The 18497-nt window shown below is 37.1% G+C and overlaps 1 protein-coding gene across 2 annotated transcripts in view; it reads left to right on the top strand.

Moving 5' to 3' along the window:
* The first annotated feature begins 614 nt into the window (after positions 1 to 614).
* The window catches only part of grin2ab (glutamate receptor, ionotropic, N-methyl D-aspartate 2A, b), a 196336-nt gene continuing 178453 nt past the window's right edge, over positions 615 to 18497 (top strand). The window contains exons 1-2 of one of the 2 annotated variants that reach the window (XM_038285319.1): positions 615 to 1364; positions 2368 to 2586. In XM_038285319.1, coding sequence (XP_038141247.1) covers positions 1347 to 1364; positions 2368 to 2586 — 237 coding nt within the window. In that variant the 5' untranslated portion in view covers positions 615 to 1346. Of the gene's footprint in view, positions 1365 to 2367; positions 2587 to 18497 lie in introns of those variants that run through there. The other variant, XM_038285320.1, reaches the window with a different exon arrangement.

Genomic DNA, 18497 nt, shown 5'->3' with positions numbered 1-18497 from the left:
CAAACCTCCAGGTATATCTATTGCATGTGGACATTTTCTTCACCACATTTTCCCCACTCAACCTTCAATTAATATGCTTTGATGCAACACTGCACAGTCAACTTACTTATGAACAGTTGTGGCATAATAGGTTTAAGTAAGGTGGGGTGTTTTTTTTTATCCATGTTAGAATACTGGAATGTCATATCAAAAGTTAAAGAAAAAACACAACCGTTTTTTTGCATTTACTTAATTATATTCAGTTATTTTAACACAATTGTTGCATGTTAGCAGGGTAGGACATAAAACAATTGCATATCTCTTTGAGGCTAATCTATACATTATATGAGCTGATTTCATACAGTTAGTGACATAGCCTTTCCAGTGAGATGGTGACTTTTATTAGTGGCCTCCTATATGCCCCATGCAAAACTCTCTGAAGGTGCCCCTGACATAATCCAAAAGTAGTGATGTTTTTTTTTTTTTTTATTTAAAACAGGAGGAAGATGTTTGCGCCCTCGCCACTACATCCTCTACCCCTTATATGTTTAATTAACAAGGCTGATGTGTAAGTACCTCCAGCCAGCGGAGCGTGGGCGGGCTGCGGGGGTAAAGAGACTGCCGGAGAAAATTCCCCTCATTTCTCACCATGGGGACGCCGAGCATCTCCACTCTCGCGCAAGCAAAGATGCCTACAACTGAAAATCCAAAATAAGTCGACCCATTTTAAACTTGTTCCAATTTGTTTGGCGTTCTTAGAGAAAAGCAGAAAAAATACAGAGGAAGCGTGATGGGCAGAGTGAGAGGAGAGAGGGAGAGAGTGTGCGTGTATTTTTTTTCTCTTCTCCATTCTCCCTCTCTCTGTGTGTTTTGATGTTATTTGTGACGGAATCCCCCCTTCAGTCTCTAAGAATCCGGAGAGCGGCGCAAGAAGAAGGAGGAGGAGGAAGAGGAGAGGACAGGAGAGGAGGAGGAGGTGGAGGCGCGCGGACCTGTCCACCAGCCCTCTCACTGCGGAACGCACGGGGCTGTCGCTGGAGATCCCCCCAAAAAACCAAACGCTGTTGCGGAGTCTGACTGACAGCCGTGCGTCAAGCGCCGTCGGTTAAATGGACCGCTTCTGACGCGGAGACGAAAGGCTTTCAATACCTTTTTTACCGGAGGAGGAGGAGGGGGGGTGCGAAAGGTGGCGGCGGAGGTGGGGGTGTCAGGTCTCCAGAACCAGACAGGTGGATTTATCAGTTTTATGGTGCCCTCCTGGAAGGAGAAGAAATGGATGGATTAATCTGACAGAGGGGGACGTTTGTTATTCCCACCCGAATGGAGTAACAGGCTGCAATGTCATCTCCACCTGGCCGCCTGGAGAGATGTGTCACAGGAATGGGGTGAGACAAATTCTGAATGATTTTCACAGTTATTACTATCCTCAATAGTTATGAACTCCACTCGTTTATTTTAGGGGAATGTTTTGCCCCAGCGGTTTTCTATTTGGGCTCATTTCTCTCGCCTCCTCCTCAAAGTGGAACACAGCGACAGGTTCGCTCCGTCGTTCGTCCGAGTCCTCGACACACAACCTGCTGCATGCCCTACATAGAGGAGAGAGGAGCGTGAGGGGAATTTTCACTGAGGAGCCACAGGCTGTTTTCCCACTCTCATTTTCTACGCACACATAGGAACACTTTCTCTCCCCGTGTGCTTGTTTGTTTGAGGAAAGAAGCGCTGCTCCCTTCTTTAATTCTTTCTAATTCTACCTTCGAATTTAAACTTGCCTTTCGTTGTGCGACTGATCCATGTTTCGTTAGAAAGAGGCGCGCACCGACGCACGCGTCCCCCTCAATAAAGGCACACGAGCGCAGGAGCGCACTAATTTGCGCACTGGGTTTGAGTTTTTTACGCTGCAAACCAAACAGCTTGAGTCATGAGGAATGTGAGGCAGTGACTCGATGCAATCAGCTGGGTTCTTAGATAAATAACTTTTTACCAACCAGCATTAAAAACGTAACGGCGAGTTTAGTACTGATATCCCTTTATATCTAGAATTGGATCTATTTGCATTATGATCTGAATGAGATTACATTTGCTACGAATTGAGGCTGTATAATGATACAGATTTCAATTCATTTCAGTGATTTTTGAGCATTTATGTATAAATTTCAATATCTGCATATGGTTATATTCTATTGGAAGCACTAAATTGCCAACCACTATAAGTTTGTCTTTTAAAAGTTGCCCAAACAGCGTTATATAAATAGAGTAAAATTAATTTTAAGATCAAAATAATCAACTGGCTTAGTTTGAGTTCTAGAAAAAGTCCACCCTTAAGTCTTCTAAACATTTATATCCTGGTGATTTATTTTATTTTATTTATTTATTATTGTTTTTTCTCAGATCAAGTTTGAACACTGTTCCTCTGGTTTCACTGACGCTGTGAGAAGGAACCAAAATGCCAGTAAACGTTCAGGTCTCTGTGGTGGACTGCACGGGCCCCCGCCCCACGGGAGTACAAGTCAGCAGCAACATTCCACACACGGGCTCCGAAGACGAAGGCGCAAAACGTCCTCCACCCCAACCCCGCACCAGAGGCAACGCTTCTTTGTGACACCCAAGGTAAAAAAGAAAAAAAAAAACTGCTCCAAAAATCCCCAGTTGCCAGCTTGTCGCTAAGGGGCGCTGTTGTACTACATTATGCCCCCCCTCCCTCCCTCTACCAGCATTCTGCTGCTGCTGATGAGAAAGCCATGTAATGAATTCATATCTCAAATTACAGTTTTCAGGCTTTTGAATGCAGTCACGTTGTGGAAACACATTTTCTTGCGTTTTTCTCCCGCTTTTTCGTGCCAGGTCTGACACACGAAGATCTCTGAAGGCTTCACACACACAAACACACACATTCATGCACACAGATGTTGCTTGGGAATGGGATCCATAAAACCATTTGATTGCTAACAGCATACAGGCTTGCCCTAAACTCCATGCATTTCCATATGATTTATCCCTGTCAGCAAATAAAGAATGCCCATCATAAGAGATGTATAGAGATGAATGTCTAGAATTACCTTTATTATTTAGGGTAAATTATTATTCACACCACTGTGGCAAAAAAAGCTGAGGGGAGACCATCGGTGTGCTTAGCGGTAGCCTATTTTCTTGTATAGCTCACATGACACAAAAAGAGATCAACTCTGTAGGGCAATGGAGTGGGGAGTAGTGAATGTCGAGAGCAGTTTCTGTCTTCATTAATATAAATATCTTGTGCAAAGCTGCAGTGAATTTCTGACTGTGATGTCATGGCACCTCTGAAACCTCAAGCGTGTTTTCATAAAGCAGGCCGACTTTTTTCCTGTTCACTTTCGGCTTACTCCACAGAGCATTTTTGTGCTTTTTTTTTTTCTTCATCTCTCTCATACTCTGCTATTAACCAGCTGCTATAACACAGCTTTACAGGATGAAAGCAGAAATAAAAATGCTCAGTGATGTCATGCATACCATATACTAAGAGGCAATTTTCTTATTTTTTTTCTTTTTGTGGCTTCCCCGTGACGTAGTCTTGAAGCGATGTGTCACATAGAGAAGCATCTTACTGAGCTGTTCACTGAAGCAGGGCTGTTGTTAGTAGAGCAGGTAGATTCCCCTGGAGCTAGAGATATTTGTCACTTTTGTCAATTTTGAGGCTGGATTTCTCAGTTTTATTGTTTTGTACCAATGCCTATATTATTTTTTTTTTGTCGCAGTACATTTTTTTCTCTTGGGTTTATTGCTCATACTAGAACAATATAGACTGTTTCTTCAAATATGCTAAAAAGTCAGTTCTGATCTAAACACTTTTGTAGTAAAAGCAAGTTAAATGTGCATACTGTATTCATAGATCTATATGGAGAGGGATCTTGCAGAGAAGAGCCTGTAAAAGTCAAGCATTGGTTCCTCTCATGTTTTTTTTTTCTGGATTGTGTGAGAACATTTGTAGAGTCTGATTCCAAAATTAGCCTATAATCTACATATGCCTGCAATGCAGGTTCAAGGAGCAGTCATGCAGAAGTGCTCTGTTAATGAAAAATACATGAGGGACTTTTTAACTTTCAAACAATTAACTTAAGTCGTGAGATGCGGAAGCATTAAGGCTCTCTGGAATTTAAATGTGGTAGAAATGTATTCGAACCCCATTAAAGTGTTTTTTTTACATTTTGTAAAACAAGAAGGCCAAACCTCAATGTATTTCATTAGGATTACAAGGGATTGAAAAGCAATAAGGAGTGAGCAGTGGAGAGAAAGAAAAAAAAACATGCTTCGCTTTTTTATAGATATAAATTGAAAACAGTGGTGCTTGAATATGTATCAGCCAGACACAAATTGGTTTTCACTTTGGCAATACAGGAATATGCTTCGACTTAAAATATCCATGTAGCTCTTGTCTCTACTTTTATGGTCAACGTCCCTCAGGAAGGGTGAACACCTTTCCCACCTTCTACTCTTTTGCAGACTCTTGACACCAACTCTGAAGAGAGTTCCTCTCTGCCATGATAAAAAATAAATGCAAATGATGATGTTATTGCAGTGTTTCACAGCAGGGATGGTGTTTCCCGAATAATGTATAGTTTTAGTCTTCTGCTGCATAATGAATTTAACATGTTGTCCTAAATAGTCAGTGCTGGTCACACTGAAACAAAGAGGCTTATTCTGCATGGCTTGAAACATGCTACAAATAATAAGTCTTCTAGCTCTTCTGTCTCACCTGTAAAGGATGAAATTGTGGTGTGTACAACAAAAGGGTTGTTGTGTCAACAGATTACCCCACTTGAGCCATGAATACATACAGTTCCTTTAGAGCAGGGTTGCCTACATTTGGCCCTTTAAAGCTGCTTTCCTGCAGGTTTTTGAGGTTTCCTTGCTCCAGCACAGCTGATTCTGATGATTGCAGTTCAGTAAAGGCCTGTTAATCAGCTATAAGTGGAAATCAGCTGTGTCATAGCATGGAAACCTCTAAAACCTGCAGGACAGCAGCCCCTCAATTGCTGACTTTGGGCAGCCCTGCCCTAAAGTTATGATGGGACTTTTCACTTCATCCCCTAACTGGTTCCTCTAACTCATCCTGTTAGATTTAGGTGGAAACCCACGTTTTGTTAGATTTCCTGCTTTGGATAGTGGATTAAGCTACACACTGTAAAATGATCAGTTTCAGAATACACATTTTAGTTGTAAAATCAAAAACGAAATGCATTGGATGTTTTACAGTTGCTCAAATATGTCTATTTTTAACTAATTTGACCTGTCCTGGGTTTATGCAGTCTTTCACACAAAGACTGCTGGAGATAGGCACCCGCCGCACATGAACCTGACTGAAGGGTGGTAGAGGATGGATGGATGGTTCTAGTTTATCTGATAGAATGCTCTTTACGTCCAAGGGGTTTGAGCGATTTTTCAAGGTGAAGCGTATTGTGAAAAATATTGATCCCAGTAGGACGTTTAGAAACATGTGAGTATGAGGGTCAGGCTCACCTCTGTGGTTGATGCAAAAAAATGTGCCTGCTGCCTCTCTTTTTTTGGCTCTTCTTTAATGTGTACAGATTATTCTGTAGCACGAGAACAATAGATAAAATGACAGTCAACTTTATCTAAAGAGATGCATGTATACCAACACCAAAAGTACTTGAAGGTGCAAACAATAATACAATCACTAAGAGTCCTTATAGCAATTTCAGGGGATTTTGTAATTAAGGGTCACAATTATATTATGATAGGATCTACAATGTTTAATTTTCCATTTAATTTTTTTCTTTATATATAATAGAGGTAGATATCCTAGATTTGAAAATGCAGATCTTTAATTATCTCATACAGCCTTTACCTGTCATTGCTAAATCGTTTTTTTGCTTGTTTGTTTTTTTGTTGTACATCAGCTAAACCTCTTTGTGCTTGCTTTGTTGCTCCACAGCAGCTACTAAAATTTGGTGTTGTTGCACTCAGTTACTCATTCTCCCCCCTCACCTCTGGATGAATGCAAAAGCTGATGTCGTGCCCTTGCAACAGCTTTCTTTGCCCTTACAACAGCAGGTCAAACGCCACTTGAGAAGATGAAAATGAGGGATCATATTTTACTTGCCCATGCAATTACTCATAAAAGCACTGAGTGACATACTATAATGAGTTGTTTGACCCCAGCTAATCTTGTGTATATGGATGTGTGATGTTGCAGTATGAGACAGAAGTTAATAATCCAAAAGCGTCTTATAAACGTGCCCTATTTATTCATTTAATAAAAACACAGCTGGTGGTCTCGTTTAATGACTTAGTGAGCCATAGTAATATTAAGTGGAGTTTGAGTTATACAGTTCTTTCTTTCAAACCAGATTTCATAACGAAGGTGACCATAGAGCATTTTTTTTTGTTGCATTGGTGTAATATTAAGCTTGGGGATATTATTTGCACTGAAAATATTTAGTGTTTGAAAATTCTGTACAAAACACAGGTGGCCATTTTTAGATAAAATACACAAAATGTTTGGATTAATGTCATGTAGATGTTGTACCTTTAATTCTACCATTGCAACCGTGTCTGGGAAGACCAGAAGAGGAGCTAAAGGATGGCGACCACTACCAAGTGGTTTGTTCCCATATGGATGTAATTCACCACCTCTGGAACAAGCAAACAAAGAAATGAGATGCAACAAAATATGTCATGCAAACTCCATCACATGCAAGCACAACAAACAACTGTCACAGAAAAGCTCTCTAAACAAAACAATACACGCTGCTAACAGGTGCAAATGTGCAGCAAACAGCGAAATGACCTAAAATTAAAAAACAAACAAATGCAACAGAAAAACGCTGTAAAAAAAAAAAATTGCAATAAAGGCAAACGGCAGCAAAACATCAATCAACAAAACAAATGCAAACAAAAACCGCTGCGACCACAAACAAATGTTGCAATCACAAAGAAGAAATTATGCAAATAGTAAAAAACAACTTTTGCATTTTCTTTTTTGCTTGTTTTGGAGTTTCCATTTTTACAACTCATTTCATCGTTTGCTGCTCGTTTTTACCTGTCAGCCACTGTACAATTGCCCTCTAAACCTAGAAAGTGGCAGCAGCGATGCTCTAAAGCAGAAATTCCAAACAAATTTGACCTTTTTTTGTATATTAACCATAAACTAAGAACAAAAATAAAGTAATAGAGTACATAATTCATACATACATACATCAATACATAATTTCTAAATATCTATTTATTTATTTTAAAAATAAGGATTTTTTTTTCCTAACAGAGTTTTAAAATAATCATAATGGTTAATTTCGCAACACTAATGACTGCAGCTGATACTGTCACTGACTCTTACTGCTTTTACCTGCATTTCTCTTTATGATCAAATTATTATATCCAGCATTATTTAATTTGTAATTGCTGTAAAGTATGTAAAGTTTCCATCTGCTCCAGTTTTTAGAGAAGCAGTATCCAATTCTAACACACAACTTTTTGGAAAAGTCTAGGAAATTACATCAGCATGGATGTTTAAAAGATATTTGTTTGTTTCTTTATTTCTAATAAATAATATCATGCTGCTCAGGATAGAATTTAGATTTGAGATGTTAACTATATCCGTAGTCTGACCTATTTCCTAATTCCAAAAATCATGGTCACCTTTATTCAGATCATCTGGTGGTTTTTAATGGATTTTAATAAGTCTAATGGTCCAGTAACCAAGAAAACTGATGTCTTTGTAACTTGAGTATAATTTTGCATTTCAGATTTTCATATTCAATATAGTCGAAAAGATTTCAATCCCAGTGGTGTTGGTGCAGACGGCACCAGCTGCAGGGTTGAAATTCTGTCCTGTAAATCCTTAATTTTTTATAAATGTATTTAAATTAATGCCATCCTATTATACTAAATCTATTATTAAAAAGAGTTTGGGATCATATTTAAGATTTAATTCATACCTTTTCCCCCTTGCCTACATAAATCTTTTGCTTTAGAGAGTGTTGACATTGGCAAAGTTATTCAGTTTTATGGGTAGCAATGAAAAGGGGTTAAAGGCATGTTTATGACTTTTATTGACCCATATTGACAAAAAAGTCAGGTCTGAGACAACATCTGAAGGTCTCAGTGGTTTAATATTGACCTGAATGCAGCTGCTGTGGAATTACGTTTTCAGAAGAAGGATATTAGATTGACTATGTAAATATTTCAAGAGGTAAAACAGCATAACAATTATCGCTTTTCATTATGGGGATGATTGTTATTGATTTGGGGCTTTTAAAGATTCATTTGAACTGCTCCTTTTCCAGGTTGTAATGATTTAGCAACTTATGCACATTTAAAATATGCAGAATAGTGTAAATGCAGAAGTGAATTCACACAGGATTATATATATGCATGCACCCCAACCACAGTTTGGGTAAATGTCGCTTAGTAGACTGGACTTTACTGAATCTTTAACCATTTTTTTTTACATAATTGTGGCTGAAAATATGCTATCATTACATTTATAATATTAAAAATCTCACTTTTCAGCATAATCAATATTCTGCTGAAATGGTTGAGGTTAAGGCTTTGTGACAGCCATTTAGAATGAAACACAGCCAGTGTTAATGTAAATATGTAAAGGTATAAAGAGTGGAGTTGGTCTGTCTGTCTGAGTACAGAATAACTTGATAAAGATTTATCAGAGGTGTCCCTTATGCCGAGGAGCAATCCCTTTAATTTTGTTGATGATTCAGATCATGATCTGGATACAGAATTTTAAAAAAGCTTCTCTTACATAGTGAGATATTGATATTGGATGGAACAAGCAGTTCCCCACTAAACCAGAGGGTGGCAGCAGTGACTATTGACAGTCTCAGCATCTGACTCAAAAGATTTGGGGGTATTTTACTGAAAACAAAAACCCAAGAAAAGGGAACGTTGTTGTTTTTTTTCTGCACAATCAATTGAAAACTGATATTATGGACATTTTCTGTTACCAGAGGGGTGTCTCATGCCAAGAACAATTGATTTAAATTTGGTAAAGATCACTTATGACTTTTGGCTATAGTTGTACTGTAAGTCACAATTTAGGGCAAAATTTGTTGCTTGACGGAGGTCTGGGACCTCAGAGTGCTTTTCTAGTGCAAAACTCGTTTTAATTTCTGTTTGGGATCATTGTCCTGTTGGAATATTAACTTTCTTGAATGTTTCAATTATGACTGAGGCGAAGTTACATGATTTGGCTGTTGTCTAATGTTTGATTCTTTCCACATTGTTTAAAGTACTAAATCCCAAATCAACCTCTTATTTGGATCAGAAAACACACTGATTGGATACAGTATAATTGCTACTAAAGACATTTTCTTTGGCTGAAGTCCAGTTTAAATTGTTTTGTTTGGTGAGTAAGTGCCATTTAATGTGTATTGGTGGTACGAATTATGGGCTGATGCATCTGTAATTGCCACATGCATCTCCCTCTAGCTGGGAAGCATAAGTCATCTGATAATTTGCTATGCCCCAAACCATGGTTTAGAGTGTTTCTTAGAGAGGGTATTAACACTGACAGTAAAAAATCTCCAAAGCATGACATTTTCACCACCATGCTCGACAGCTAATCCAGTGTTTTTATGTTTAAAAGCCACATAGAGTCTTCTAAGTACAGTTGTTTTGATTGTATACAAATAGTCAACCATACTCTTCTCTGAGTATAAATCTAATAGAAGCCTTTGGCTGCACCATCCAAGTTTAAAGATGTTTGTTTAATGGGCTTTTTATTAGGCAGAATGCTTTTAATGCATGTTTATGTAGATTGAAATCACTGTGGATTGGACACAAGTGTTACTGTAGCTTCCAGTTTATGACAAGATTTATTCTTTGTGGTTTCTTATTTTTTTCCTCTACACAAAGGATGATTCACTGCATACAATGCGACCGTGATGGGGTCCAGCAAGAGGCCCAAATCATTAAGATCAATGTAGACTAAAGGCTGATTTATACTCAGAAACCAGGTCGTCTTCATGTGTGTTGCAGTGAACGCAAATGTGCCCCCGCCCCTTCCGCAGACATTCTGGTGCACCTCTTGAAAATTGTAGGTGACCGGAAACGGTGCCGTAGACAGGACGCCTCTGATTGGTCAAATCTACATCCGCTCTACACTATGCGTATTTCCTGTTTGGTACCCTACCGGCTTGTTTTGTTTGTATGATGGCCATTGTGGAAAACGACTTGTGTAGTTGGACCAGCTAAAGCAGCGAGGTGCACAAGAATGCTGGGACCCTTTTTCCACCTGGATCCCCTTATCTTTTTCGCCCTCCTGTCCCTCCGTTGTTGCACAAATTTGCTTTTACTTCCTCACTGCCTCGGCTGTATCTCGACCCACAGCTAGTTCGTGATTGTCCCACTTGTGTTGTGGCGTGGAAGAACATAGCGCAGACCACGCTTCAATATTGGACATAAATGAAAAAATATCTGCAACAAGCTCACTGCGACACACTGCTGCGGGGAGTATAACCAGCCCTTTAGATCAGCCACAGTGTATTACGGTTCTGGGTACTGAGGCTGTGCAGTGCTTCAGAAAATTCTGGATTTTTTTCCTAACTGGAGACATGACCAAGGTCTTCTGGGTGAAACTGGCAGAACTCATTGAATTGGCTGGTTTTGGTGGCCATGGCAACACTGGCTAATCATTGGCCACCATAGTTGTCACCTCTAGCAGGTGATAATTTGTTCCCAACTAGACTTAATTCACCAACTCTAGAAAAAGCTATTCCCCCTCTTAACCCTATGGCAGCAGTGATGCTCTCAAATGGAAAGTCCTAACTATTTTGACATTTTAATTGTTTGTATATCAGCCTAAACTAACCAAAGCTAAAGGTATTGCAGTATTTAAAAAAATTATAATTTTGAAAAATGTTTTAGATTTATTTAAAAATTTTAAGTTTAAAATTTGAGGTTCTAGAGCAGGATCTTGTTTTTAATCGTCGCGTTGCAGAGTCAGACTCTGTTTTTTCATGGCTCTATCTGTAGTGAGAATTCTTTATTTGACTAGAGCAGCTTATCACTTCACTGAAGCTGTGTCAATGGCCAAACCAATTTATGTGAATGTGGGGGTATGCTTCCCAAAAATACTGTAAGGGCAACTTTAAAAGGAATAAGAAATTATTTAATTTAATTTAAATATCAAGCCCATATATTTATTCACAACCTTTTTTTTGTGAAAAAGAAAACATTTTTATCTTGGCTACAAGTTCATAGACTCCACTATACCATAAGCCCAGGCCGACTGACCTGGTTGCTACCTCACTGTTGGAGGATCTGATTATTCACATTAATTTACTGACATTAAAGATGAAAAATTACCTTTAATGTCCTTTAAAACAGTCTCACATCCATATAGAGTAGCAATAATACCCATGCATTCAAACTCCTGAGAGTTATTCCCACTATGTTATAAAAGAGGATTTTGTTGATGTTGCTCCGTGTACCCAACAGTTGGCCAAAAGAAGTTGCAAACTGAATGAGCACACAACATTATGGTGAGCATTGTAGGAAAACAATTTGTATAAAGAAATCTAGCAGACCTGGAGCAACAGAGGCATTTATTCCCCCCGATTTTCCTCAAGCTACTTAATGAAGTAACTCCAGCTTGCAGCCATTTTAATGATTGTTTTGGACAGCAGTTGCTCCCCGGTGAAATATTTTGCACTTGTTAGAGTCACTTTGTGCCTGGCTGATAGCACACATTCGATTTATCAGAGCTTTTTTAATAAAAGCCGCTGCCTTTTGTTGCTGGAGTGAAGTTGATTGAGCTGCAGAGGCTGAACATAACCAGCAGATTTGCAAGAGAGAGAGCCAAAAAAAATGGCACTCACTTAAAGGATTTTATGCAGCTGAGTAAGACGGCAGAGCTTGGTGAGATTCTGGTTGGATGTCACAGCTTTTGTATCTGCAGATATTGTAATCTGATCCATATAAGATGTTCATAAGGGCTGCAAAATCATTTATACTTTAAAGTGTAGAGTCCAGCTTCAATACTGAAAGTCAGCGGATATTGTTTTAAAAGATTCACACAGATATGTCCTTTCTTTTGATGTCATTTTTCATCTTTTCCAAGCTTTAGGCTTTTAAGATGGCGGAACTTTCATTTTGGATTGTAAAGCCCCCTGCTGGGTCTGTTTGAATAACAGAGCAGTGAATTAGCTTGATTAGCATTAAACACAACATGTGATTTTCAGATGGTGCATATTTGTAGCCCCATAAGAGGCTTTCTTGTTACCTTTGATGATGCCTTTAACACTTTGCCAGAGCGAAGTCTTTCAAGCTTAGATAAAGGTTTAAAAAGTGCCTTTAAATGGCAATATTATCTATATGTCTGTCTGTCTGTTTTTGCAATGAGACTTTAATTATTGATATCTAAATTTCCACATAGTGGGACACAGGCATTTCTATTCTATTCTATTCTATTCTATTCTATTCTATTCTGTTATGTTCTATTGGCACCTTTAGTTTAGCATGTCTCTGAAGGAGATGAATATTTTTAGATAATATCAGGCTAGTATCCCATTAGACATAATATATGTTTCTACACTCCCTACTCCTTGGTTGCATGACTGTTTTACTGGTAAAATGTAACACAAGGAAAACAGTAAATACAATTATCTGGATAACTAGCAGCTATACATCACTAAAATGGCTGGCACTGTGTGTACAGTGCGTACTGTGCCAATTTTAGATCCATTAAGACGCTCATCAGTCAGCTTTAGCTCAACTGGCATGGCTTTATTTCTCTCTTAGTGTTGTTTTTCTCCTTCAGATACATGTTCACTAAACATATGGTTTAAAAGTAGAGCTTAAGTATTAAACAAATATTATAAAACAGTTTGGATCAGAATAGAAAAAAATTCTATGATAATTGCTGCCGTCATGTGGTCTGGTAAAGATGGTCCTTACCACTTTTAAAGTGGAAATTATCATGACATTGTATTCAAATGTTTTTGTTGTGGTGGAGAAGAGGTACATGGTTGATCCAAAGATTATCCTTACCTGCCACTTTGGCAAGACAGTTATAGGGTCATTTCCTGGTTCCAGTAAATCATGCACTCGTTGGCATACACTCCAGATCAAATGGTGAGATTGAGATTAGGTTGAGTAAAAATGTACTTAAAGGTATAGTGAAGGATGTTCTTTTTCTGGGTGGATCATCAAAAAAAGTTGTCCTCCTAATTGTCAATCACTCCGTTGATATGTTTACGTAATGCCGTCCTATGTGCTCGTCTCCATTTTCACTTAAAAACTTTTCACTGGAAAACTTGTTAATCTTCTTTTGGAAAGTAAGCTTGTATGTGCAATGCAAACAGCAACTTTTAAGCTGAGCGTGCACGAGTAGAAATGGGCTCATGCATGCTCTCGCACGTGTTTAAGGCGTTCACTCTCGGGATCAGGTACAGAGTTGGGCAAGTGCATTTGTTTTCTAAAGTGGAGAGGGCGGGTCTTTTAAAAAATTTGCGAAAATCCTCCACTATACCTTTAAATATTAATTAAAAATAAAGCAAATTAATTTGTTTTTTAGTTAAGTTTTGGAATTGAATCAAATATGAGTTGATTAAAATTTACCACCAAAACAAAAGTGATTGCTAGTTTTTGGTAGTAAAATTGACCTAGAGTTTGTTTGTTAAATCAACTCTTCTTAGTAATTAAAATCAGCTTTGATTTTATTGAGTAATATAGAATTTCTATGGAGAAAAAGATATCTAACTTTTCTAAGTAAATGGTAAATTATTTTTTCAGTGTTTTTTTTTTTTTTAAAGAATGACCTTTCCCAAGTGTCCTTATGTTTAATGTTGGAGTGAACATTTTAATGGATACATAATGAATATGAGAAATCAATACCATAAACCCTAATTTTAAATTGAATGCTCTCTATTGTCAGCAAAATCATACTGGGTTGACCGACAGGGTTAGTTGCATATTGATTTTTTTTCTCAATTCAGCTTCTTGCTCTGGTTGCCAGAGATGAACATCTCCATAAACAAAAAAAAAAACTATGTCTTGTTTTTAGTGCATGTCTGGCCAGGGGCCAGAAACAGAAAGTATTTGATGATTATAAAACAGCTGCTGTCTTGAGAACAAATAACTTTAATGTTTTTTTTTCAAAAATCTACTAGGTAGAATTATTTTTTTAAATATTATTTCATAGTGGCAAAATGTTTCATGAAACATTATTTTCCATAAGAACATTCTTTGGTACCTTTGTTGATCATCAGAATACCTACTTCATAAGCTAGATTATCTTCTCATAAATATTGCAACACACCCACCAACTTCTCTGCATGAGCCCAAAATTTAGCCCCATAAGCTTTGGTTGGATATGGTACATTATTTTTTACTGATATTAAGCCCCATTTATCCATTGAAGTTTCTTCCAGACTTTGTTTTATAGTCGACTGTAAAGAGACCCTGTAGCCTTTTCAGGCCTTTTCAATTATGGGCTCAGGTAGGTGCAAGTTTTTCTCCAGTTGGGATCCGATGAAATAACACCAGATTACATATTAAGGTGTTGTAATTCAATTGCGTTAAGATGGTTGTAATACTGGAATATTCCTAATGTGTAAAGTGTATTAAAGTTGGGCTTTTTAAAACAAATATGTTTTAAAAAGCATGCCACCTGTTCAAGCATATATCAAGACAGAAAATGTTGCCCTATATAATGACGGAGTATTAGGGCCATGCTAGGGATTTTTTTTTTTTAATATGAGAATAAAGTCTTAACATCATGAGAATAAATGAGCAATAAGCAATATTTTTTTTTCTGAAAAAAAGCAACACAAAAAACAAAACAAAAAACAAACTGTAATTCCTCTCTGGGATTATTAAAGTATGTTTGATTCTGATATAGTAGTAACATAGATAGTAACATCACAAGAATAAATTCATACATTTATGAGAATAAAGTCATAAAATTATGACAATAACGTTGTAGATTTACCAGAATTGAGTCATCATACCACAACCCGTTTCAGAAAGAAAGCTTTGAGCTCCAACCAGCGTATGACGGCTGACCAACACCACCAAACAACAACCTGAGTCCACTTTGACATACTACCCAATTTGATGTTGGTGCAGTGCTAAAAGATTTCCTTATATGTCAAACTGATGCCAACGTATAATTTCACATGATGCTCAACATTTCTCATTTTAGGGAAGAAAGTGTCCTAAGAGTTGTCATAAAATACAACTTTATTCTCATAAGGTTACGACTTTATTCTTGTAATGTTGCAACTTCATTCTTGTCATTTTATGACTTTATTCTCTTAATGTTACAACTTTATTCTTGTAATTCTATGACTATTCTCATTGCAACTTTATTCTTGTAATTTTATTACTTTATTCTCAAAAAAAAAACAAAACAAACTCTAGCCTTTCCCTAATACTCCATCATACTTTAGCCTTGCACAATGTTACTAATATTTATCCAAACTACGGTATGTCTTAGCTTCATATTCAACCTAAATCACAGAACACTGTATTTGTGTGTGTGTGTCTGACATCCTCTTTATTCTAAGATTTTTCCAAATGAGCAAACATTATAATAACATGGTTAGACACTGCAGATTTATCAATAGCAGTACAATGTAATATCATCTTTATCATGCTTAGTTGGTTTAGTTTGAATAGATGGAAACGAAATATTTCAAAGTTGCTATTTATGTTTGTATAAAATCAAGTATAATTGAAGATTTCACAACATTCATTTTAATAGCATTAGGGGTTAAACCGTATTTGCATGCTGCTTTCTATAAGCTTTTTAAAACTATTTTGGCTGTCTTTTATTTTCATTGTTTTAATATTCAATATATTAATATGATTATATTGTTATTAAAGCCACTTTCTCTTACATTTTCATAAATCTCTGAGATGCTAAAAAAAGCCCTACAAATCTATATATGCAAGGGAAAGTGCAATCCATTAACACTGCATGTCTTACTAAGGTTGTTCTAAATGCTCTCTGAAGTTGATGCTCTGCTTTATAAACTTCTGATTTAATCTCATTGTCTAACCAAACTCCCACTCCTGATTCATAGAGATAAAGTTTGTGTTGGTTTTTGGGTCTTTATGACAAGTCAAACTTTTTAAAGGAAAAATTAGATGTGTCATTACTTGAGCTGCCCTCTTTGCTGAACATTGTTCAATGACTAAACCCTTTTTACTTTAAATAAACCATTTGTGTATGTTATTGGACTTTAAGAAGAACCCACTAGGACTCTGGACTGTGTTTTAAGGGGCTGTTTTCCAGAGCTTTCATACTTAAAGTGAAAAACCCACCTTACGAATATTCATACTATAGATAGAAGACACAGAAAGAGGATGAAGCCGCTTTTTACTCCAATAAAGCCTCTGCTAAACTCTTGCTTTAATGTCATACTTGCCTAAAAAAATATGTACATAATGGATACATTTTCAAAGAAATAATGGTATCCATATTTGATAATCATGCTGCAGAGGACCTAATTAAAAACTAGCTATACAGCACGTTATTCTGCAGAACTGCATATGGGCACATTCTGTACAAACTCCTCCTGTTGATCCAAGACAGAACAATCTCCATTTTTCTACTTACAGGTCTCCTGCTGGTGTCTAACTGCATGCTCTGCATATATTAGCTCTGTTTCTCTCCTATTTCTTATTATTTATAATTGATCTATTGTTTTAGTTTTAGAAATAATTCCATATTTATTAGTCTTAAAGGATTAAATTGTTTTAAGAAACAATCACTCTGCATAAAGACATTTGTTCATTTCAGAAAATCCTGTCCCCTTTAGACCACTGCACCTGCAGCCACAAAGAGTTTAAATCTGTTGATGCAAAGTCTATAATATTTCAGTTTAACGGTTTTGTGCCATGTAGAAATATTAGGTTAAAATTTGGGGGAGAACTTTTATTCTGAGAAATCCTGAACCAAGTTATATCTATCCTTGCTTAAGAAGAGAAAGGTTGTTTTAGAAAGAAAAAGAAATCAGTGAAAAGGACTGAGGGCCCTGGTTCTGTCAGTGTGGCCCAGGGGATTTATGGCTACAGTGTAGCTTGCCACCATCAGTGTTTGAATGTGCTTGTGAATGTGTGAACATTTGAATGCTGTTTAAAGTATTTTGTAGTCTCCTCACTTTAAAAGGCAATGTAGAGGTACAGGAAATTTACTGTTATTTCTCCCACCCTTTGTCGGCCTATGTGTACTTCTAGCCTACGTGTATCATTCTTGATATTTAAAGTTAATTTTTAAAGAAAATTCAAAAAAGTAAAAAAACAAAACAATACACTGGACTTTGTTTCCAAGTTTGAAAATATTTCGCTTCCCATCCAGGAAGCTTTTAAATTCAAAATGTCAGAAATGGTGTTAAGTTCGAGGCTTTATAGAGTGGACCAAAACAAAGCTTAGTTTTGGCTTAGAAAACATGCACATTGAACCTGACGAGCAGGTTCCCCACTTTGGAACGGGGGTCGTTTTGTTTCTTTGTTAGCCTGTAATACCCGAAACCTGTCTGTGTCTCTAAAACGGGGGATGTTAAAGGGAATTGTTGTCCTGGCTGAAGAAGGGAGGTGCACTGTTGGAATCACTATGACCAGGATGACTGAGAATTCTCACCAGCATATTTGTAAAAAATAAACATAAATGTAATATAACCATCAGTAAACATATCTCTTGAAATCTTGTCCTACAGTATTTTGCTTCACACAACCTTAGGCAAAAAATGATCTGTTGCACAACGACCTTCTGCCATAAACTTTCATAAATGATGTGAGACTCGACATAGGATTTGAATTAATAATAGACTATCAGCCAAATTAATACATCTCCAAATGTACTTAAATATGACCCTATTTCCATTTTTCTCTCTACGCATGTTTAATAAATGAGGACCACTCAGTCTCAAACAGAAGGCTGTTTCATGTTAGCATAGAGAACTGCAATCAGGTTGTCAAAAATATACACAAAACTTCTATAGAATACACAAAATGGCAGTGTTTGCCATTCTGTTTATGAGTTTATCTCTCTTTGTGCATAATGTTTGTTTTCCTTTTTTTGACAAATTAGACTTCAAGGAATTATATTCTTTAAAACAATGTATGTGACCGCAGAATATTATATCATAAGCATGAGGTAAACCTCCACTGATGTGATGTGACTTGATGGCTCCAATAAGGCTTTACTCAGCCCCTTCATTTACACTTTATGAAGCAGTCCCAGTGCAGTGGTGATATAGTGATCTGTTATTCTTGGACCTGTAGTCTGTTTACTCTGCAATGGCTAAATGAGCAATTAGCTTTCACTCTATGTGTCTTATATAACAATTTTAAGCATTGCAGCCGTACACATGTGGCTCTTTAGGAGCATTTGTGTTGGCTGCTTTCAGACTAACAGCCATAATCAGTGTGTTGAAAGGTTACAGCTTAAAGGCTAAATAACTGGATTTTATCGGTTTTTTCTTTGCAGTTTTGTTCATGGCAGTAATGCATGATTGTTATATTTACTTCCCTCCCCTGACCTGCAAAATGAATGTTCTTAA

Source organism: Cyprinodon tularosa, unplaced genomic scaffold, assembly GCF_016077235.1.
Source record: "Cyprinodon tularosa strain WSP-4 unplaced genomic scaffold, ASM1607723v1 ctg21, whole genome shotgun sequence".
NCBI classification, from domain to species: domain Eukaryota; kingdom Metazoa; phylum Chordata; class Actinopteri; order Cyprinodontiformes; family Cyprinodontidae; genus Cyprinodon; species Cyprinodon tularosa.
The sequence above is the reverse complement of the archived record's forward strand: the minus strand, read 5'-3'. Positions and strand labels throughout refer to the sequence as shown.